We start from the raw sequence: 14,799 nt of genomic DNA on the forward strand, positions 1-14,799 counted from the left end.
TTGTTTGAAAAGAAATAGGTAGCTGGGCATGGTGGCTCACGCCTGTAATCTCAGCACTTTGGGAGGCTGAGGCGGGCGGATAACCTGAGCCCAGAAGTTCGAGACCAGCCTGGGCAACATGGCAAAACCCCGTCTCTACAAAAAATACAAAAATTTGCCGGGCGTGGTGGTGTACACCTGTGGTCCCAGCTACTCAGGAGGCTGAAGTGGGAGAATCACCTGATCCCAGGAAATCGAGAGTGCAGTGAGCTGTGATTGTGCCACTGCACTCTAGCCTGGGTGACAGGGAGATCTTGTCTTAAAAAAAAAGAAAAGAAAAGAAAAAGGTATAAGTGGTGGTGTCCACATTGTAACCACAGAACCCCTAAAGCAGGGCTGTTGACCTATGGTTGGCATCCTGGTCACAAGAGCTCTGTGTCAGATGTGTGAGGGGCTTGGGTGTAGTTGTGAAGCCTGGGAATGTGGCTGTTAGTATCGATTGGCCTCATGCCAAGCAGTGCCAAGTGCCACGTCTGCTCCCCGGATACCTGTGTTTGTATGTGTGTGTCATAGTCGGGAATCACGGAGACCAGGACTTCTGGGAGGCTGGAGTCTGGAAGGGCAGAGCAGGAACAGGCCTTGGAGATGATCTAATTCTGACATTTTACTCAGTGAGGACACAGGTGGGGCAGCCAGAGAGGTACTCAGCTCTGAGTCAGGGCCCCATCCCTCAACTCCTCAGCCTGAGTCTTCCTGGGAACACAACAGGCAGCTGCTTCCCAGACCTTGCAGGGCTCCAGGAGGTGGCCTTCCCCTCCCGCCGACTCCCTTGCTGGGTTTGCTGTAACTATTGCTCCTCCGAGCCTGGCTGAAATCATCTTCAGTCTGTTATCATCTTCAGTCTGTTCTCCACAGCAGCCTGAAAGGTCTTTGTAAAAATGCAGCTCTGTTCCTCCCCATCCTCTTCATAACCCCCTTGGCTCTCTGCTCCTCCTAGAATAAATACCCACATCCTCAGCTTACCCTTCAAGACGCTGAGTGACCTCTAGCCACAGCCCTTCTCTCTACCCACAGACAGCCCAGGTCCTTATTCCTTTGGCCTTTTCACATCACTGTTCCCATCACCCTGGAATCCCACTCAGCCTGCCTGGGCCAGAGGCTATGTAAGGTCCTCAGGAAAGTGTCTCCTGGCCACCCGCACCTGACTCATGTGCTCTGAGTGCTGCACCTTGCTTGGCATTTGTCCTTCATAGCCCTGGTCATTGCTGGCTAATGTAGCCTGGCACATGGTGGTAGGTACTTGACAAATATTTGTTGAACAAGTGAATGAAACCAGCTAGCAGGGACCAGAAGGGCAGAGGGGCAGGGACAGTGTCCACAACCATAGCCCCTGTGGTCTTAGCTGAGAAGGGCTCTGGCTCGGTCCCTGGTGAGTCTCTCTGCTGGCCGGCAGAACCACCCTACCCTGGAAGCCCTCTCCACACAGTGTGAGGGGCCTCAGGCCCATTCAAGCTTCAGTAGGAGAGATCTGGGTCTCTTCTGGGACCTGAGCAGGCCTTTCCTTTACCTCGTTGGCATCTCTCAGCGTTTTATTTGGTTTTTAAAATGTCTCCCCCTTCCCCCAACCAACCCCGGATTATGAAGGTATCCCACGCTCACTGTGAAGAAATTGGATAACATAGGAAAATATAATTAAGAAAATCGAAATCACCTACAGCTCCACCCCTCAGAGAAAAGTACCCTTAACATTTGTGGCCATGTCTTTTCAGTTTTGTTTTTATGCATGTGTGTGTGCTTTGACATTGCTGAGCTTCTCTTTGTGAAAACCACAGATTTTTCGCAGTCTTCAGTGGCTGTGGTCAGAGGTGGTCAGCACGTTAGTGCTCCCAGTGGAGAGCTGATGCAGGGATCTGGGTGCCTCTCTCTCCCTACTGCAGGTGGGTGGGTGGGCACATCCAAGGCCCCCTTCTGTGGCGGCTTTCCCATCCCTGGTGAAGGGTACTCTCCTGTCTCTGGTCTCTTCTCCAGGACATTCTCCAGCCCTGGAGGCTGTTCCTAGGGACTGCCTCTTGGGGCAATGGGAAGAATTGTGGAATGCGTGGGTGGCCTCCTGGCCGTCTTTTCTCTGGTTCCAGCACTCTCTGAACAAACCAGCCCCAGGCCACTCCTGGGGATTGGCCTCAGGTGACTCTCTGGGCTGACTCTGGCCAGCTAGAAGGCCACCCGGGCTTCTCCTGTGTCCTTAAGAGGGTGGGGTGACCTGGATTGGCGAATAGTAAGCAGAGAACACGGCAGAGTTGCTGGCCTAGAAAACCAGGTCACTAGGTCAGCACTTGGATTAATGATTGATAAGAAAGGTTGGGAGAGAATCAGCCAGACCCATTCTCCCATGACATCCCTCACTTCTGATCCCAAAAGCACCTGCCACGGAGACAGGGCAACCTCTGTCTTGTATCCAGAGGCTACCCCTTATTCCGTTGCAGTATGGGAGGAAGGAGATGACAGCAACTGGGTCACCTGCATGTGGGGCAAGAGGAGGAGGAAGGTTTAGGCCCTTCTCCCTGAAAAAAGAAGCATGTGCCCAGAGTAGGGGGCTCCCTGCTGGTTCTCTCCCCACAATTGATGGTGAGGCAGGGAACTGGGAAGTTCTGTCTGTGGAGGTGCCTTGGGTTTCAGCAGGCTAGCACATTTCTAGGACTGGAATATCACCATACAATCCCTTAACACAAGCCATGGGTGATAATAATAGCAGCAGCCACTGTGGTCCTTGTTTGTAGGACCCTTCCTATCTCCCTGGCACTGTTAAGCAGTTACTGCGTTGTTATTTATTCCACACAGCAGCCTCTCCGGTTAGGTGGTACTATCCCAGTTTTAATGTCTTCCCCAAGTCATAGGATGGGAGGGATGAGCCAGGGTGTGAACCCAGGCCTGACTGAAGCCGGTGGAATTCACTTCTTTGGAGTATTGCATCTCGATGGCAGTAATATATGAAAACTGATACAGTGGCAAGTGCTACAACTCAGAATAGTGTGGCTAAGGCTCATGTTTTTAGTATATTTATTCATCCAGCAAATGTATGTTGAGGACCCACTAAATGCCAGGCACCGTGCCAGGTGCTGGGACCTACCTCAGTAAGATACAGGGCATTCTCTGGGAAACTGATAACATGGTGAGGCCAGAGCAGTTAGCAGACATTGCAGTTTGGTGTAGCGATTGCAGATCTGGAGGGCCTGGGTCAGGGTTGTGGTGAGAAGGAACAGAATGGAGCTAGTCCAGGAGAGCTTCCCGGAAGAGGAGGTGCAGGCAGGTCGCGAAGGAGAGAAGGTCTTAGCTAGTGGAGGGGACGGCATTCAAGGCAGGTGCCAGTTCAAGCCTCCATGCTCAGGGAGTGATGCGGGATCATGAGGCACATAGGCAGGCAGAGCAGGAGGATAGGCCTGGAGAGGGAGGCAGGGACCAGAGCCTGTGGCTGTCTTCAGCACACAGGAGTCATTTTCTGGCAGTAATGTCCAGAAGGGCTTTGACCAAGATGTTCTTGACAGAAACAGCTGGCGACTGGCAGCCAGACAGAGGATTCAGAGGTGATGGCTCCAGACTGAGACTAAGGAGCCCCAGCTGGGCAAGGACATGCCAGCTCCTGGTCCAGTCTTACCCAGCACCATATATGAGGCACACAGTAGAGTGGCTAAGACTTGAGCCAACCTGCCTTGACTCAAATCCTGCTTCTCTAGTTACTGTGTGACCTTGAGCCAATTACTTTGCCTCTCTGTGCCATAATTTCCACATCAGTTAAATGGAGATGATAATAGTACCTGCCTCTTAGGGTTGTTGTGAAGATTACATTTGCCAACATACATAGAGCATGGTCCTTGGAGAAGGGAAGTCCTTGGAGAAGGGAAGCTGGTACTATTGTGATGGAGGTGGCGATCCAGCTTAGGCTCTGGTACAGTAAGAAGGTCCATCAGGCTGTACCATGTGGCAGATGGAGCCCATGGAGGCCCCTGGCACACTGACTGTCCCCACTCATCCCCTGGATAGGGCAGAAGTGTTGCCACACCATACAGCCTGCCAGTGGGCATCAGGGAAATGCGTGAGTCACCACGAGGAGTACGAGGCACTTGGGGGTTGCCCAGCTGACCGGGAGCACAGAGGGCTGCCCTGAAAGTGAGCCCCTCCCTACTCCTAGCAGAGATGGGGAAGGGAGACAACTGGACTTGGTGGGAAGGACTGGGCCCCAGGTGGCTTAGTTGCTCTGGCCCCAGACCAGGTCTCTCTAGAGCTCTGGGTCATTTGGGTTAAGCTCCTAACTACCACTGCCCATGAAATTCACCTGCCAATGGGCAATGGATGGAGTCGTGCCCCTCCCTGCACCTAAGCTCTCTGAAGGGCTGAGTTTCTTCTTGGGGCCAGACAGTGGGTATTGGAATGGGAGCATGGGGGCTGCATGTGCACTGCAGGCTTGTGTGTGTGTGTGTGTGTACACACATACATATATGTCAGAATTGGAATAGTCCAGGGGTTTGTTTTGCAAGAAATCCTTTTATTTTTATTTTTTGAGATGGAGTCTTGCTCTGTTGCCAGGCTGGAATGCAGTGGTGTGATTTTGGCTCACTGCAACCTCTGTCTCCCTAGTTCAAGCAATTCTCTTGCCTCAGCCTCCCAAGTAGCTGGGATTACAGGTGCGTGCCACCACACCCAGATAACCAGGGGTTTCACCATGTTGGCGAGGCTAGTCTTGAACTCCTGACCTCAGGTGATCTGCCTGCCTCAGCCTCCCAAAGTGCTGGGATTATAGGCATGAGCCGCCTTGCCCTTCCCCCATGCCCCATGCAAGAAATTATTTTGCTAGGGACTACTTTTTGGTGAGGGGCTACATTGCTGCATTCGTGCCCCCTCATTCTGGCTCAGGGCCCTTGTCTTGTCTGAGGGTCTGAAGCTCCAGCCTCTTAAGTGGGGCAAAGCTGTGACATGATTAGAGGGCTTCTGGCTCTGGCATAGTGCTGAGGGGTGGAGAGGGGAGATAGCCAACACTGGGAGCCAGACCAAAAAAAAAAAAAAAAAGCCAGGGTTTTTTGCCAGCATACAAATTAAACTTAGTGCCTGGCTGTATTGTGGTTGTTGTTGTTTTGAGACAGAGTCTCCTCTGTCACCCAGGCTAGAGTGCAGTGGTGCGATCTCAGCCTACTGCAACCTCCGTCTCCCAGGTTCAAGCGATTCTCGTGCCTCAGCCACCCAAGTAGCTGGGATTACAGGCGTGCGCCACCATGCCCAGCTAATTTTTGTATTTTTAGTAGAGATGGGGTTTCACCATGTTGGCCAGGCTGGTCTTGAACACCTGACCTCAAGTGATCCACCCACCTCGGCCTCCCAAAGTGCTGGGATTACAGGCATGAACCACCGCACCTGGACTTTTTTTTTTATTTTTGAGACAGGGTCTCAATCTGTCCTCAGGCTGGAGTGCAGCAGTGCGATCTTGGCTCACTGAAACCTCTGCCCCCCGGGTTCAAGTGATTCTCGTGCCTCAGCCTCCAAGTAGCTGGGATTACAAATGTGCACCACCGCATCTATCTGATTTTTGTATTTTTAGTAGAGACAGGGTTTCACCATGTTGCCCAGGCTGGTCTCGAACTCCTAGCCTCATGTGATCTGCCTGCCTCGGCCTCTCAAAGTGCTGGGATTACAGGCATGAGCCATGCCCGGCCCAGGCTGTGCTATCTTTAGTGCCAGGTCTTAAGAAAGGAAGAGGAGAATAGGGTTCAGTGCAGGAATTGTGGTGGGTGGGGTGGCAGCTACCTGAGAAAATCCAGACAGTGGGCCTAGGTCCGGTGGGTCAGGGGAGAGAGCCCAGGGGTCAAGGTTGCTCCTGGCTGGGCAAGCTGAGAACAGGGAGCAACCTTGGCTCAGGGTGGATGGCAGACCTCAGCTGTAGATGGAGCAGTGAGGCCATATGAAAATGGCAGGCTTCTGGCAAAATGCAGGGATGGGCTGCAGCACAGCAGTTCAGTCTAAATAGGAGCAGCCCAAGGGACGTGGGTAGGTTTTAGAACAGCCAGACTACAGCTCCCCTCCCTCTTCGCTGGTGTCCTTGAGAGGCCACAGTCAGAAGAGACAATTCCAGGCTAGGGAGAGATGTCAGCATGGGAACCAGAGACCCTGGTCCCAAATTCAAAACTCTAGCCAGAGTCCAGAACTTCATCTGAGCCTAAGAGGCAACCACTTACACCTCCCAAAACTGACAACAGTTTTACCGGTTCTGGTGAAAAAAACCCACTACCAGCTCATATGTGAGAGTGGGAGCTGAGGCTCTGCTGAGTAACACGGCCCAGTGCACACAGCTGTCAGGGCCTGGCTCAGCTCGAGTCCCGCTGCGTCCGAAGCTCTGCCGTTTTCTGCTTCATCCTCTAGCATGTTCTGAGATGCCCTGTTGGGATCCTCAGGCCTGTCACTTTTGTCATCTGCAAGGGGGGCCTATAAGGCCTTAATGGGGGCTGGCGAGGCTTGAGTGGGAGCGTGATGCATAGTGGGAGCTCAGTCAGCTCCCTCCCCTCCCTCCAGGATTTGGTCCTGACAGGGAGCTCCATCAGGTCTTCCCCAGGGCCATCAGAGGCTCAGATGCTGTGTTGTCGATTATATATACCAGGCAGTATTGTAGCTTTTCCTCCTCTGTTACTGCCTGCTAAGCGGGAACCCCACATCTTCATGTCCCCCTCTTCCTGGCTCTCATCACCACAGCCTGGTGTGCATTTCCCCGTGTCCACTGACACCCACGCCACATGGGCCCAAAAACAGAGTGTGTTCTCATTGCCTCATCCCACTCACCCTGGGCTCTGCCGCCACTGTTGTCGTGGCTCTCGGGGGTCTCACCATCTGACCCTTGTCACCCGTGCTGCTCCTTCTCTGGGAACTCATCCCTTCTGAGGCCTCCTGTGGCCCCTTCTCACCCTCCCCTACCTCCTCCATCTCCAGGCTTTCAATCTGGTGGAGCATAAAGAATCAGTGTTTCTGGTACTTGTTATTTAGATAATGGCATTTTTTTTTTAAAGCTGACTAATGCTACTACAGTCACACACTGCTCTTGGTAATTGCCAGGGTCCTTTTTCCAGTATTGTGGCCAACTTCCACCCCAGAACCCCACTCTACTCTTGAGCTAAGTGTCTTTATGTCTCCTATTTTAAATTAGGATTGTGTTCAGTTGCATGCAACAGAAATCTGGCAATCAGTGCCTGGTAAAACAAGTTTGATTTTTTCACCTAACAAGCAGTCTGGAGGCTGGCATTGCAGGGCGGGTCCAGCAGCTTTGAGAGGCCGCAGTGGCCAGGTGCTTTCGGACTTTTCACCCACCCTCCTACCCTGTCTTCTGCTGCTCCAAAAGCAGCTGCTACACCTCTAGGCATAGTATTCCTTTTCCAGGCAGGAAGATGGGAAGGGCAGAAGTTTGTCTCTTTCTATTAGGAAATAATAGCTTTTTCAGAAGCTCCTCCTGGTAGATTTCTGTTCACATATTGCTGGTCAGAATTATGCCAACGAACACTGTAGCTGCAAGAGAGCTTGGGGAGATTGAGTGTTTAGGTAGGCACAGATTGCTGATCCAGAGAAGACTGAGACTCAGAAGGAAGGAGAATGGAGCTGGGGAGAAGTAGGAGTGACTTGCCCCAGCTGCCACTTGGAGAAAGCCACGGGGTGAGCAGGACAGCACCTGTGAACATTTCCTGTGCTCTGGGTCTGGTGCTTCCCAAGTTTAACACCCAGGGGCGAGTGGTCAGGGACTGATCCTTGAGGAACTGATGTATATTAAACAAACTATCAAGTCCCTGCAATGCAGTGTAAATGAGTAAAGAGCCTGCTGGGGAGAAACTGCCACTAGTGGAGACCATGCGAGTGGGCAGCCATTGCTCGGCTCTGGGGGTGGGTGCCAGAGGCATGCAGGTGCCCAAGGGCCAGGTCTGCCCAATTTTCAAGAGAAGCCAGAAAACCAAAATTTTTAAAGGTTTTTTCATTCTAACTCTATTTTGAAAAAAGTTTGATGTTACAGAGTAAGTTGCAGAGATCATACAGAGTCCCCACATATCCTTCACCCAGCTCACATTAAATCTTACATAAAGGAACACTGGTACAATACTATTAACCAAAGTCAGTGTGTTGTTCAGACCTTACCAGTTTTTCTGCCACTGCCCCCTTTCTGCTTCAGGGATCTGGTCCAGGATCCCGCATTCATTTAGTTGTGTCTCTGTGGTCTGCTCCTGTCTGTGAGGCTTCCTCGGTCACAAAGCTAGAAGTTTACGTGACCTTTTCCAGGTTTTCCCACTCTACTGTAATAATTTGGAAATTATACATCGGCATCTTGAGACATCTTTTGAGAAGTAAAGGGACTTGAGCTGATTGAATGTTGATCACTCCCTCTCATCTTCCACATTATTAAGTTTTGCCTTCTTATTTTATTATAATTTAAATTATTTTTAAGCCAAGCACAGTGGCTTATGCCTGTAATTCCAACACCTTGGTAGGCCAAGGTGGGCAGATTGCTTGAGCCCAGGAGTCCAAAACCAGCCGGGGCAACATAGCAAAACCCCATCCCTAAAAAAAATACAGAAATTAGCCGGTGTGGTAGTGCACACCTGTGGTCCCAGCTACTTGGGTGGCTGAGGTGGGAGGATCGCTTAAGCACGGGAGATAAAGGCTTCAGTGAGCCATGACTGCACCACTGCACTTCAGCCTAGGTGACAGAGTAAGACTGTCTCAAAAAACAATAACAACAACAAAAAAAAACCCACCAGAAAACAGCTAAGAGTTTTGTGGTATTGTTTTATTTTAGGTTCAGGGTACAGATGCAGTTTTGTTATATGGGTGAACTTGTGTCACAGGGGTTTATTATACAGATTACTTCATCACCCAGGTACTAAGACTAGTACCCGATAGTTATTTTTTCTGCTCCTCTCCTCCTCCCAGCCTCTACCCTCAAGTAGGCCCGAGTTTATTGTTAAGTCCAAGCAAGGGAAGGCCTGGTGGAAATGAATGTGTAGCCTTAACATGTTTTGAGAGGGAGTGATTTACTACCAGTTGGAAGGTGCTTTGCTGTGAAGCTGATAGTGGTTCTCAAACTTGGCTGCACATTACAATCACCAGGACAATTAAAAAATAAGAAACCCAATGTCCAAGCTGCTCCCCAAACCAATCAAAGGACAATCTCTGGGGATGGGACCAGGCACCTGTTTTTTAAAAACTCCCCAGTGACTACAGTGTACAGCCGAGTTGGCAGGTCTAGAGCAGGGAGAGAAAGTAGAAGGAGTCTCGGATCACTCCAGGTTCTGGCTCTGATGAGTGCGTAGACAGGCAGGTGGGTCACTAAAGTAAAGGTTACTAGAGGACGAATGGGTTTGGGGAAAATGATGGGTTCTGTTTGGATAGATTGAGTTTGAGCTGTCAGTAAAATATCCAAGAGGTGGGGTCCCACAGATGCTTAACGTCTTAAAGCAGATCTTTTCTTCTCCTGATCCTTCCACAAGGTCTGGTGCAGACATTTTCCCTGCTGGGAGACTCTCCACAGTACCTCATGATCTTGTCATCTCTGACTGTGGCATTTGTGGACAGTGTTTTACTTGCTAAGGGTTGGAACTGTCTCCTCCTGGGTGATGTGGACATGGCGTCACCACCCAGTAAGTTGTCACCTTGGAAAGACTCCAGGACGGAGCACATCTTCCTTTTTCTGATGTCTCTGCTATTGAGGCCATGGTTGCAGATCTGCTGTCAACATGAGCCAAGAACAGCAGGGCTTTATGTCTTTTTTCCACACCCAACCACTGAAAGGATGGGACTCACCCCTTCAGGAACAGTAGCACAGGAGAGCCATGATTCTTGGGCCTGAGTGCTGGTAGGGACAGGGTCGGGGATGGGAGGCGTGATGCATATCTGGATCTCCAGGTGGGCTGGAGAGTTGGGAAAAGCCCCTCAAGTCATTCCAATGTGCTTCCTGGAGACTCAGAACAGGAGGCAGCAGAGGAGGCAGGGAAGGGTGGCACAGTGGTGTGTCACCTCTCTAGTTTATGGAGCCTGCTCCAAACCCGACAAACCCACTACAAGAGCCAGGTGGGAAGGGTGATAGGGCAGGTGACTTGTGATACAGGGAGCAGAGACCATGGTATAGCACTGCAGGAACTGGGGAAGGAGCAGGAGCAGAAGAACCCCCTCCATGACAGCAGCCCCCAGGCATGCCCCACTCGCACCATCCTCTTCCTTGTTACTGCCTCCCCTGACCTCTTCCTGTCTTCTCCTCTGCCCAGGCTGATGGGAACCGCCCTGTAGAGGTCCATCTGCGTTCAGACCCAGACGATGCCAGAGCTATGACTGGGCCTGCAGGTGTGGCGCCGAGGGGAGATCAGCCATGGAGCAGCCACAGGAGGAAGCCCCTGAGGTCCGGGAAGAGGAGGAGAAAGAGGAAGTGGCAGAGGCAGAAGGAGCCCCAGAGCTCAATGGGGGACCACAGCACGCACTTCCTTCCAGCAGCTACACAGGTGAGGAGAGGACTGGCAGGGGACCCAGGGCAGAGGAGGCACAGCCCAGAGCAGTGGGGATCCTGGCCCTCTGCAAATGCCATCATGTGGGGCGCAGAGTAGCAGAGTGCTGAAGGACTGGAGCTGGAAGCCTGGGTTCACGCCCAGTGCGGTGGGGATCTGCTCTGCCACTCATCAGCAGTGGGGCCTGGGGCAAGCTGCACCACTTCCTTATGTAAAACAGGCCAGAGGATGGTAGGTGATGTGGATATGGGCTCTTGTGAGAATTAAATGAGTGGGCATCTGTAACACATGTCATCATCATTATTAGTATTCCCACCACTGTTAACACAAGGCATCTGAGACCAATCTCCACTAACAGCACACTAGAAAGATCAGCTGTACCTGGGATTGTTATGATCAGTCAAAACACACAGTTCAATTGGTCTGATAATAATTATACACATCATCATTGAGCTGTATCATAATTAGGTAAAAATGCTAAGCAGTTAGTATGAATAACTCAACTAATATTATTTTTATGCAGCCAAGCAGTTGTAGCTTCTACTGTCTCACTTATTGGTTCCCCTTTATTTATCAGCAGTGCAGACAGTTTTCTCTAGTACCCTGTACTGTTGTCTTCATCATCATCATGTTATGTTTACCTTCAAAAGCACCCAGAATCCATGCAGCCCCTGGCTTTCCCTGCTGCAGTTCCCCCTGCTTTTTAGTTTCTTGGTTTTTGAGACAAAGTCTCCTTCTGTTGCCCAGACTAGAGTGCAGCGGCACAATCTCAGCTCACTGCAACCTCTGCCTCCTGGGTTCAAGCGATTCTCCTGCCTCAGCCTCCCGAGTAGCTGGGATTATAGGCGTGCACCACCACACCTGGCTAATTTTTGTATTTTTTTAGTAGAGATGGGGTTTCACCATGTTGGCCAGGCTGGTCTCGAACCCCTGGGCTCAAGCAATCCACCCGCCTCAGCCTCCCAAAGTGCTGGGATTACAGGCAGGAGCCACCACGCCTGGCCTGATCCCTCTGCTTCTTGCTTTCTCCCTCTACTTCTCTCCTTACCCAAGTGCTGCAGGCCTGCACATCCAGCTCATCCTCGCTCCTTCCCTTAGAGGGAACTTAGGGTCATAAGGATGTACTGCCAGGAGTAGACACCCTGCACTCGCTGCTGCTTTCAGCTGCAGGAGATCCTAGCCACAGGCGGTGACTCAGGCAGAGGAGCAAGCCCACCCCACAGAAATGGGCTCTGAACCCCTGTGACTGCACGGAGCAGGAGGAGGCAGTTGGTGTCCAAGCTAAGGCAGAGTGGAGGCTGTGGAGGTAGTGCAGGCTCCTGTTTGGGTCTGCAGCTAAGATGGGTCAGAATCCTTGAGCCACACCACCTTGAACCTGCAAAGCAAGTCCCAGAATTTTGCAGAAGTTCTTCCTCTTCAGTGTATAGAGTTGGGTGGAGGGAGTATAGAGCCATCATTCGGTCCTTCTCATCTCACCCAGGATCACCTGGGAGTGACCAAATTAGGCCAAATGTGATTCTAGGGCCAAAGTGAAGGTGTCCGCCATTCCCCGAGTAAGCAACTTCCTGTCTATTGGCTGGTAACTGGGATGGCTTTGGAGACACAGCCTGTCTCAGAAGAGAGGAACAGCTAACCAGGAGTGATAATTCACTCAGTGCCAGTAGCACATACTGTTCTAAATCTGAAGAAGGTGGGGAGGGTTAGAAAGCAAAGGGAAGACAGTGGGGACTAAGAATGAGTGTGGGATGTCATGAGGATTCAAGGGAGAATGCAAGGAGAAGAGATGGCCACGGGGTTTGTGGCTATGCCGCCTGCTGTGGCCCACCTCATCCCCACATCTGAGCCCAGGCAGATGGAAGTCCCCTGCAGAGCAATGTTCTGTCTTGGAGTTTCCTCCACACCCCTTCTTGGGACCAGGGCTGTTTCCCAAATAGCATCACTGTTCCCGTGCAGGCCAGGTGAGGTGCCTGGGAGCAGGGGTAGGGTGAGGCAGGCATGGCGGTGACCTCTCAGGCAGCTTCGTTGTGGGATTTAGGGCACAGCGGGAAACGTCCAGGGCAGAGGTTGCCTCACCAGTCACACGGTACTATGTAGGAGGTGGTGTTTAATAGATTCTGTTTATCAATAAATGGATGAAGTGGAGATAGAGAGACTTCCTTGTTCAGTCATTGAAACAGGAGAGAGGGTTACTTGACATAATCACTTTGTGTTAAAGCTGTAGTATATGAAAAGTTTCCAAAAATTCTACAAGACAAGCAACCTAGCAGGAAAATCAGAACAGGTAACAGTAGGACAAATACAAATGGCCTGAAATCCCAACGGGTTTTTCAGTCTAACCAACTCAAAGAAAGCACCTTACGTTGCAATGCCATTTCACCTGTCAGATGGGTGGGGAGGACCTGGTCCTCCCACCACCAGGGGTGAAAGGGTAGTGTGGGCCAACACTTCTTAGTGTGCGATTCTTTTTTTTTTTTTTGAGACAGAGCCTGGCTCTGTCACTCAGGCTGGAGTGCAGTGGCACACGATCTCGACTCACTGCAACCTCTGCCTCCCGGGCTCAAGCGATTCTCCTGCCTTAGCCTCCCAACTAGCTGGAATTACAGGCGTGCACCACCGTGCCTGGCTAATTTTTGTATTTTTAGTAGAGATGGGGTTCCACTGTGTTGGCCAGGCTAGTCACAAACTCCTCAGGTGATCCTCCCACCTCGGCCTCCCAAAGTGTTGGGATTACAGGTGTGAGCCACCACACCTGGCCAAGTGTGCATTTCTTTTACCCTGCATTCCCACTTCTAGGAACGTGTCCTGTGTAAGTACTTGCTCAGCATGCACAGAGATTCCCATGCCAGCTTATTTACTGCAGGACTGCTCATAAGAGCAAAAATAGGAACGTGCCCATCTGTGGGGAACCGGTTATGTAAACTGTGGTAGAGCCATATGGTAGAATACTCTGGAGTCATTGAAAAGGATAAGGCTGGTTTGTATATATTAAACAAGTTCCTGACAAGTTGGGGAACCCATTATTTAAAATCCTTATGTTTCATAGAAGGCACCAGAAGAGTCTATACCGAAGGACTCGGGGGCTAACTCTGAGGAGCAGGATCGTGGTTAAGGAGGCTGTGTCATAAGATCCTGCATACCCTTCTGTGTTTTTCTCAACAAGTATGCACTACTTTCATAATTTGAAAGGCAACTGTACTTTTTTTAAGGCTAAAATTAACTGTTTAAAAGGGGGGTGAGGATCTGGCAGGTGAGGGGCCCTGGAGACAGAGCCTGATCATGTGTCCAGAGCAGAAGGGCTTTGAGATCACAGAGACCAGGGCAGGCATCCCAGGTCTGTCACTGTGAGCTGTAGCCCTCGCCAGTGCCATCACTTCTCCAAGTCTCATTCTCTTCACCTTTACAGGCTGTGTCCTACCCAGCCTGAGGGCCGGCCAGGTGAGAGTCAGTGGGGGTATGTGACACATCACAGGTGTCAGCACCTGCTAGTTCTCTGCCCCATCCCCATGAGTTGTTACTTTGGCCTCGGGAGTCCCCTGAGGGACCCATAAGGACAGCGCACAGCTTTGAGCCCTGAAACAGCAGAAAGGCTCCACAGTCACCCCTGACCACCCTCCTCAGCAGTTCAGCACTGACTCTCAGTGCAGATATTGAGCTCAACACCTGCCAAGCACCTGCTCCTCACCCTCCCCCCAGCCAGGCAGGACAGACCTTCCCATCAACAAGGAAACTGAGGTTACCAGAAACCCACTTGCCAGGGTCCCCTGGGCATATAGGAGTAGAGACAGCTAGAGCCAGGATTCACATCCCATTCCCATTCTCATCCCTCCTGCTTCAGTGACATCCATCCCAATCACACTTGAGAAAGAAAGAGGAAGATAAAGTGTCCTTCCTCCTGGCCTCAGCACCTCCTCACTTGGCAAGCACTTGGTGGGCATCAGGCTGGGCCCAGCACTGTGCCCAGGGCTGGCCATACAGTGGTGGACAAGGCTGAGTGCCTGTCCCAGGGAGCCCACAGTTCAGGCAAACAGGACAACAGAAGTAAAGAGGCTGCTCAGTAACCCAGCCTCAAATCCCTGCAGAATTTGGCCTGACTTCAGAAGCTGCTGGGTTCCTGTTTGCCTGTGAGCTCTGCCAGCAAAGTAAATAGACCAATCGGGCGCCTCCTGGCTGTCTTCACAGCCATGACAACGGCATTCTCCCAGCATTGGAGGCTAGATATGCAGGAGAGCTCTCAGCCACAAATTATGTGAATAAGGTCAATAGTGTCTATTTGCTGAACTTGTCATCAAAGATGGTGAAACTGATACTT

The 14,799-nt window shown here is 51.3% G+C and overlaps 1 protein-coding gene across 13 annotated transcripts in view; it reads left to right on the forward strand.

Moving 5' to 3' along the window:
• The window catches only part of PPARD (peroxisome proliferator activated receptor delta), an 82,943-nt gene that overhangs the window by 55,521 nt on the left and 12,623 nt on the right, over positions 1 to 14,799 (forward strand). For 12 of the 13 annotated variants that reach the window (XM_054490652.2, XM_054490656.2, XM_054490655.2 and 9 more), the window contains one exon: positions 10,257 to 10,487. The exons of the other annotated variant lie outside the window; for it this stretch is intronic. In XM_054490652.2, coding sequence (XP_054346627.1) covers positions 10,358 to 10,487 — 130 coding nt within the window. In that variant the 5' untranslated portion in view covers positions 10,257 to 10,357. The remainder of the gene's footprint in view (positions 1 to 10,256; positions 10,488 to 14,799) is intronic. 13 annotated transcript variants of the gene reach the window in all.

This window comes from Pongo pygmaeus, chromosome 5 (assembly GCF_028885625.2).
Source record: "Pongo pygmaeus isolate AG05252 chromosome 5, NHGRI_mPonPyg2-v2.0_pri, whole genome shotgun sequence".
NCBI lineage: Eukaryota > Metazoa > Chordata > Mammalia > Primates > Hominidae > Pongo > Pongo pygmaeus.